Raw genomic sequence first — 8,577 nt, forward strand, 5'->3', positions numbered from 1 at the left:
ATTTGCATATGCACACACACACACACACACACACACCATCTATAGCAGCATTCAGTTGAAGTGGTATAATAGTGCTCACATGCACACTTACATTCATATGTGCACAAAGCATCTGGCAGCTTCACACGCTCCTTTCAAAACATACAATGACACACACTCACACACGCACACGCACACGCACTTGTAGTCAACCTACATCCCACCATACTTAGTATACTTGCGTGTACTACACATGCGCACACACACAAGAGGCTGGCGTTCTTTGTGCGTGGTCTCTTGTGGACGGCGGCGAAATGAAAGCGTTAAAAGACGCTATTGTCGCCGCTGCTTCCCAGGGCGCTGCTATAGTGGGGGGAGACGGAGGGGGGGGGGGGGTGCTGGTGACTGGCGGGCGAGGTGCCCTTGTGTCCCCTCAAATAAATAAAGAAGGCGAAGGGGGTCTGGATGGGGGTGCGTAAGGAACACTTTAGTCTGAAGACCAAGAAAAGACTTTTGTAGTGTGAAGGAAACAAACACAACGGTTACTCACACACGCACACGCGTGCGCACGCACACACACTGTAGAGGATGCGAGTTGAAACAAGTGAAGCAAAGTAGTCGAGCTGCCATGGCAACAAGTGGCCATCACATGACCAACAGAGCACAACAGGCAGGGTGGGGGAGTGTCTGTCTGGGACACACGCGCGCGCGCGCGCACACTCCCACAACACACCACACACACACACGCACCATATCGCATGTTTTCAAGCAATCTTTGTTTTCTCTTTTCATGGATTGGCACAGCATTCAGGCAAATGTGAATTTGAATCGCACGCCTACGGTGTAGTACCACCTTGTGCCACAACATTCCAGGCAGCAATGAGGTCTACTGGTAGAGAGTCAGCGTAATTAACGGCAAAAAAAGAGGCAAAAGTTTTCCCCGACTCAACTCCCCACAGGACACAGACAATATCAAGTATGCCTGCGACTATTCTTGAATGCAGGTGTTGATGCTCCATGTGTGCTCAAGTAGCAGTTGTTTGAACTTTTAGAATGACCGTTTCACATTGTATGTTAGCATTAAGCTAGCAGACTTTTCTCAGACCAAAATCGATGGTTTGGTTGATCATTATAGCGTTTACATCGAAAATGTTGGATTCTCTTATCTTGCGTGTTCTGTTTGTATGTGGTGCTGCACCGCTTACACTAGGATGAGCTGCTGCGAAGCTGAAATGAGGAGATGATGAGAAACTGACAAGATGAGATACAGAAAATCATTGAACAAATATTCCAGAAACCCGGCATGGAACCTGAGTCAGCACTAATGATGTGGGTGTGCGCGCGTGTGTATCCTGCACACCTGCATGCATGACTTATGCATATGCATGCTTGCATAGTACATGTGTGCGTGGGGATTTGCGCGTGATTGCAAGCGTGCGTGTGCGTATGCGTGTGTGAGTGGCCATCCTGCACACATGCATGCATCACTTATGCATCCATGCACGCCTGCATAGTGCAAGTGCACGTGAGTGCGTGTGAGTGTGCGTGTGGTAGCCAGCCAATCACAGCACTTCCTCCTGCATGCTAACAACATCATTCCACCACATTGTCAGCCAATGAGGAGCTGTCTAAATCCCGGCTGAACACAGAAGAAGAAAAGAACATATTAATATGCTACACACACACACACGCACGCATGCACACATGCACACGCACGCGCAAGACATCCTCACAAACGGGCCAAATTTGAGCATTTCCATCCCTCGTGATGAAAGTCACCAAAGGCACGATGTCTCGAAAGATGAACCAGAGTGATTATCCTGCGGTGTGGGGTGTGTTCAGAGTCATTTTCGTCCCAAATCTGCTTGCAAAATGTAAATGTAAAAACGGTTTAAAATGTATAATGGCAAATTATTTTGCATGTGGTCAACTCAAACACTACAGAAACATTTTTTTAAATCAAATACACATAAAAAAGATATATATATATTCACTTGGGCAGCACAGTGGTCGACTGGTTAGCACGTTCGCCTCACAGTTCAGAGGTCGCGGGTTCGATCCCGGCCCCGGCCTCCCTGTGTGGAGTTTGCATGTTCTCCCCGTGCCTGCGTGGGCTTCCTCCGGGTACTCCGGTTTCCTCCCACATTCCAAAAACATGCATGGTAAGTTGATTGGACTCTCTAAATTGCCCCTAGGTGTGATTGTGAGTGCGGATGTTTGTCTTTGTGTGCCCTGCGATTGGCTGGCAACCAATTCGGGGTGTCCCCCGCCTACTGCCCAAAGACAGCTGGGATAGGCGCCAGCACGCCCCGCGACCCTTGTGAGGATAAGCGGTATCAATAATGGATGGATGGATGGATATATTCACTTTCATTTTGACTGCTTGAAGAGAAAATGTGCATTTTGACACCATGCAAGTATTTTTGCTTATTGCTCATGCTGTTGAATGAGAAACCTTGCCGGAAATTTTGACTGATAATCTCAATGTATAGTCAGCGCTCTAAATTATTGGTTTTGCATCGCAGTTTCTGAGTCCAAATTTTCATTTTGCCCCTCATTAAAACGCATTGAGTCGCAAAACTGAGAATCTGAGTTTTTCAAGTTTTTGCGAACCACCGAGAGTGTCCAAAAAGCTTTGCTGGGCTGGACAAATGAACGTTAACATTCAGGCAATATGCTTACGTCACCTACGCGGGAGACGTAGGCGGTCGAGGCACACTTGGTGCTGCTAGTACAAGTCATTGATTAGCAAAACTGCTAATTAAAGGGAAAATATATATATATTTCACGCCTTTTATAGTTGACTTAATTAGCATTTACGAGCCACATAACCAGCATTAACAAGCTGGACCTGTTTGAGGCATGTCTCAACACTGCTCCCTGCTGACTGTGCATCACATTGCACACGCATGTTATTTCGCTCTCTATTTGTGAAATGTAATGTTTTCTCTATCATGTCTGTCATCTTATTTATTTGATAATAAAAAAATGTCACTACGCCAAATATTAATAACTGCAGTACACCGTAGTATTACAGCTGTCGGGTTACAATCACCACAAAGATCTTCTCTTCAATACAGATGCAACACTCTTCATTCACGTAGCACAGACTTATTTTACGTGTTGTGTTTTTAAAGTATGTTTATTTGTGTCATTTCAAGTAAACAGCAGACGCACAGAAGCCATGAAAAGTGAGTATTTGTAATACTTGAGTGAATAAAGGAGGCAATTTCTATACCAAGAGTGAGAGCAGCATGTCGGATTGTGTCTTTGGTCGCACGTCGCTATCTCAGGTCAGCTCAGCGGTTAGCGTCGTGACGCTTCTGCTAATGAAATGTATGATAATGTTGACTTTTTCTATGAACTAGTGATGGCAAGATGAAGCGTTGAGGCTAAGTAGTATTGAGGACTGCGCTGGTGTGAGATTTAAGCTACTATTTGTGTGTTTGTGACGTGTAGCTCCTGCTGGCTAGTTAGCCGCTGGTTTGGCTAACGATGTTTGCAGAGCTCAATAGCATCTTGAACGTCAGCCCGGAACACTTCAGCACGGTAAGAGGTCTAAAGTGGCAGCAAGTCGCACATGTGCAAGTCATAACGTCTCAAGTCTTAATGCTGAACTTTCAAGCAATTCCCAAGTTACTGTGACAAAAATCAAACACGTAATACAATCTTGTTCGGTCACATGCAGCCACAGGGGGGCAAATTTTTACTCTACTGTTGATTTTGAATAGTATGACTCAATTCAAATTCATGTTTAGGGGATCAGTCTCAAACGCTTAATTAAAACTGTTAATGCCAGAAAAGGAGCGGTCGTTATCAAAATTCCCATGCACACCTCTACTTATGCCCTTTGCAACCTCTGAAAATATCAAAACAATCGTCGCAGTATTTTGGATTTTATGGCCATTACGCTTTTTCCTCCACCAAAACTCATGTGGACATTACTACCTATGCCCACATCATTAGGTTTTTTTTAGGGGGTGGGGGGGATCATTTGGTATGGAGTGACTTAATAACAAATTACTTTGATAAGTGCTTCATAAATTGCTCCCTAGATTTCACGACCGTCGACACACACGTCGACGTCTCGGCACAATTAGTCTCATCACTAGCAAACAGTATGTTGCAGTAAAAATACTTTGACAACAGCAATTCATCCCAAAATGTGAAAAAAATGCAGAATTACAGTGAGTCTAACTGCTTATCGTTATAAATGAAGGCTGCTAACACATGTTCTTGTTTTGCTGTTGTCAGGGAGAGTTTGTGCTGCTGTCTGACAGGCAAAGTGATGCCTCCTTCCTCATGCACCACTTCCTGGGATTCTACCTCAGAGGTTACCACAACACGTACAGCACATGTGAATGATATGACATGACGTGACAGCACAGAAGACAAACGCATGAATAATAAGCCTCACAACGTTGATAATTCACCAAAACGTCATGTTGCGTTTTCTTTCAGCTGGCTGTCAGGTGTGTTTCGTGGCTCTGGCGCAGTCATTGAGTCACTACAGTGCAGTTAGCCAAAGAATGGTACTTGACATACATACCAGAACACATTTGTTTTGTATTCAACACCATTTGATGAAAATGTGATCCAGCGATCATGTAATTACTAGGAAGGACATGCTCATGTGTACTGTTGAGACAGCAGATAGTGAACACCTTTGCTTAGCGTTCAGTGGAACTAACGGGGATGTTACTGTTTCACACACAAGTCCCGTTTTCATGTTAACGTGGAATTTAAATTTAATGCGACAGTTGATTGTGACACACATTGAACAAACTACGGGTAACATAAACACACTTGAACGATAGCGATTAGTTTGGCGTAACGTGACGCATTTCGTACTAGGAACCAAAGAGTGGCAGAAAAGTGCAAAAGTACACAAGGGACAACATTTTTTCTTCTTCACAAGATCCGTCGACAGTTGTTTGCATTCGGTTGCCCATCTCTGGTGGAGATTACGTTTATTTCTTTAAACTGCATTCCGTACAACAGTGGGCTCTTTCGAAAGGCGTTCACATTGCCCTTGCACTTGTTTGCATCCTTACTTGTAAATCAAAAAGTACAGACATTGTCCATTTGCCAGTTTGGAGCATTTATGTTCCTTTTCTAACTGTAAATAGTATTCACTGGAAGTTCAATTGTGAATTACTTTTTTTTTTTTTTTTTAAGGTAATCCTGTTGACTTTTGATTGAGTAATTATTTAATAATACGCTAATTATTGTGCTACATTAAACTGAATGAGATGGCCAAAATATTCGGAGCTGCACTTGCAGAATAGAAAGCTAATATGTTTCATGGTATGTGTTGAGGGTGTGAGTCTGTCTCAGGCAAAGGAGAAAGGTCAGCTGGTGGTCCTCGAAGGACTCAACGAATCCTTGTCCATCCTCAGTCCTCATGATGCTAGAACAGCAAGTGAGGCCATGGATTTTCTCAGGTGAAACCCCCTCCTTTTTTCCCCCACTAAAATCAGATTTGCTTTGCTTATTGAAAACAAATCGTCTCCTCCAGAAGTTTTGGAATGGCAAGGTCAATTCCTTTGTTTTTTGCTGTAGACTGAAGACATTTGGCTTTCAGATCCAAAGATGAATGTGAGAAGAAAGTTCAGAAATCCATCTTTGATTTCATGCTATTTACATCCAGATTGTGTTAAGCAACTCATGGCACAGCACCTTTAGTCACAAGTCACCCACTTTTCAAGTGAGCAAAAGTATTGGAACAGACATTATGCTTCTGTGAAGTGAAGAATATTTGGCGTCGTGATCCTTACCTGCATGAAGCCTGCGACCCGTCGACTTCTCCCGACTGTTGCCTTCTTTGTTCTAAATGCTTTTCCAGGCCTTTTCTGCAGCCTCTCTCAGTTCTTGTTTGTTTCTCCCTTCAGTCTCCCCTTCAGGAGGTGAAATGCATGCTCTCTTGGATTAAGCTCTGGTGATTGACTGGGCCAGTCTAAGAGCTTCCACTTTTTCTCCCCTGATAAAGTCATTTGTTATGTTTTGGGTCAGTTTTGTAGACTTGGGAATTTATTCTGCTACGACTATCGTGAGTTATCGACGATCGTTTAAAGGTTTGGGGTCACCCAGACAATTTCATGTTTTCTATGAGAATGCGCCATTGTACGGATAACCGCCTTTTTTCTCTTTGGTTACGTGACGTTCGCAAGCTGAACCGCGATTGGTCGTTACCTGAGCCCTGAGCACACGTGATGACGTTTTCAGCCGACAGCAAGTGGCAAAATGCATTTTGAAAGATGTTAATTGTACAGAAAAATACTGAAGTTTTCACGATAGGCAAAATATTAACATTTTACGTCTGAAAATTGCAAAATTAGAAAAGTGTCCCTTTAAAAAAAAAATGTCCCGAGCAATAAACTTTGATTTTATCGCTCACTTCTTTGTGCAGGAATCCCGGGGCGGGCCTGCGAAGTCTCTTCCAGTTTGTTTCCTCGAGTGTCAATCATTCCAGGGGCGCAGAGGACGGCGGGCGCGGGCCCCCCGTGCTGCTGGTGGACGACGTGAGCGCGCTGCTGAGTCTGGGCGTCAGCGTGGACGCCGTGCTGGACTTCGGCCATTACTGCCGCGCCGCCGTCTGCTCACGACTGAAGGTGAGCCCGTGACTCCCAGGAGAAGATTCCGGATGCCATCTTGACTTTGGCGGCAGGGCAATGTGGTGATGCTGCTGCGCTGCGACGGAGAAGACGACGCCGACGACGACGGCTCGGAGAGGCTGCTGAGGGGTTTGACTCACCGGTGCAGCCTCGCTCTTCATGTACGAAGTCTGCCGACGGGATATTGCAGGGACATTCACGGTCAGGTGAGCGCTCGTACAGCTATGTTACATCACAACGTATTCAAGTTTTCCAGATACCACGCAAATACACGAACACTCGCAAAAATCTGTAAGTAATTGTGAAAAGAAAGGTTGATATTTGCCGATAGACTCTTTGCCGATGTGATTATTTCCATAGTTTCTAAAAATGACAAAATTGGACATACATGTTTTTCTCAGGACAGCGACGATATACAAGCGGCATAACCTAAGTGGAGACGATACTGAAGTTAACCTGAATAGTCAGCAGCAATGTATGTATCTTTAAAAAAAACGACACATACTGTATATAAAAGACATGCTATAAACAGTTGATAATGAAAAAGACTATCAGTAGTGTAGTGACAACTACAGGAATTAATAGATGGAAAAAGGAATGAACAGCGGCAAGAACAGTCAGCAGCATTGTATGTAACTTACATGTTTGAATATATTAGATGAGAGTAAATGTAACACTTTCACAACTGGAATGAATAAATGAAAGATACTCTAAACTATAATGTCAATAAAAGCAGCAAGAATAGTCAGCGTCATTGTACATGCGCACCACTTGTGCTCTAATAGACAATGATAGGTTGGCGTCCCTTTTCAGGTGGAGATGTGCGACCGGAGGAGACAAGCTGGCGGTCAACAGAAGAAAATGACTTTTCAGTACAAAGTCCACGACAAAGGGGCCTCCTTCTTCGCTCCGGGGACTTCCAGCACTGTTCTCTAGTCTCGGCACGTCAACGCCTTCCTCGCGAGGGATTGGGAAAGGGGACGGATGAAGCAGACGAGACGATTGGTGGTTCTTAGTGCACGTCTGGTTGCTCCTTCCTTTAGGACTTCTACAAGGACTATGACAAGAATTATTTTATGCCTCACAGAGGATGTTCATGTATCCTCATTATGCTGGAAGAATCTAGACGTGGAATGATATTACAAACGTTTTTCAGCAACCTTCTGATGCTTTCTGGGACATTTCAACCAGTATATTTGTATACCGGTATTATATTATATTGTATTCTATTTTTTAAGCAGTATACAGTCAGCTTGCTAACTGACTGGTGTTGACAAGCCAATGGCCACCGTGTGCTCATAAAAAGCTGGCTCTAGTCAATCGTGTCCACCCTGTCAGCAAGTTCACATCCAGTATTTTGCTGTTGACGCGAACATTGTCTGCTGGTCGGTAATTTATTAACAAAAGGTGGGGGAGCTTGACAAAAATGCATTTCTTCAAACAGCTTACCATCTACTTAATACAATTATGAAGTTCATTGTAAAATCTCAAGAGTATTTTTGGGGTAAGAGTCTCAAAAGTACCAAAAGAAATAAAGAAATTGTAATGAATGTGAGTTTGAATAGATGAGAAAAGATTTTATGTGCAGATTTTTTTTCCTCGTGTATGTTATCAAAACGTTTTTGTAGTTGACTGTTTTTTTTTTAAACTTTTGTATCTTTCAGTCTGTACTTTGTTTTTACTTAAGTAAAGAAGTTCAATAATTACTACTTGAAACATTTTTTCACAAGTATCTGTACTTCTATTTAAGTAGAGAGTGTAAGTACTTTTGCCAGCTGTGCTTACTGAGATATTAAACATCCTAGTTTGAAAAATCTTATTTCTTGCGATTATGTGTTTGGGCTCTTAACTGTAAACTACAGTCATCAAAATATGAATATTTGAGATCTTTAAATATTTTAATGAACTGATAAGCCATATTTATTAAGCCTTGCATGATATTGTACTTTTATGAAAAATGTTACTAAAACGTTAGATTCAGCTG

The 8,577-nt window shown here is 43.1% G+C and overlaps 1 protein-coding gene across 4 annotated transcripts; it reads left to right on the forward strand.

Annotated features, from left to right (window-relative positions):
- Window positions 1-3,030: 3,030 nt before the first annotated feature.
- On the forward strand, window positions 3,031-8,407 carry elp6 (elongator acetyltransferase complex subunit 6). 4 transcript variants are annotated; one of them, XM_086039171.1, is made up of 8 exons: window positions 3,031-3,170; window positions 3,439-3,528; window positions 4,234-4,312; window positions 4,441-4,511; window positions 5,299-5,423; window positions 6,389-6,590; window positions 6,647-6,799; window positions 7,407-8,407. In XM_086039171.1, the coding sequence occupies exons 2-8, from the start codon at window positions 3,475-3,477 to the stop codon at window positions 7,527-7,529; spliced, it is 807 nt and encodes a 268-aa protein (XP_085895297.1). In that variant the 5' UTR covers window positions 3,031-3,170; window positions 3,439-3,474; the 3' UTR covers window positions 7,530-8,407. The 4 variants fall into 4 exon arrangements, with proteins under 4 accessions (XP_085895297.1, XP_085895301.1, XP_085895298.1 ...); XM_086039175.1 differs by lacking the exon at window positions 3,031-3,170 and adding an exon at window positions 6,995-7,068 and having other exon boundaries at window positions 3,234-3,528; XM_086039172.1 differs by lacking the exon at window positions 3,031-3,170 and adding an exon at window positions 3,236-3,272.
- The last annotated feature ends 170 nt before the right edge of the window (window positions 8,408-8,577 follow it).

This window comes from Filicampus tigris, chromosome 8, assembly GCF_054856515.1.
Source record: "Filicampus tigris isolate MCC_2025a chromosome 8, RoL_Ftig_1.0, whole genome shotgun sequence".
NCBI lineage: Eukaryota > Metazoa > Chordata > Actinopteri > Syngnathiformes > Syngnathidae > Filicampus > Filicampus tigris.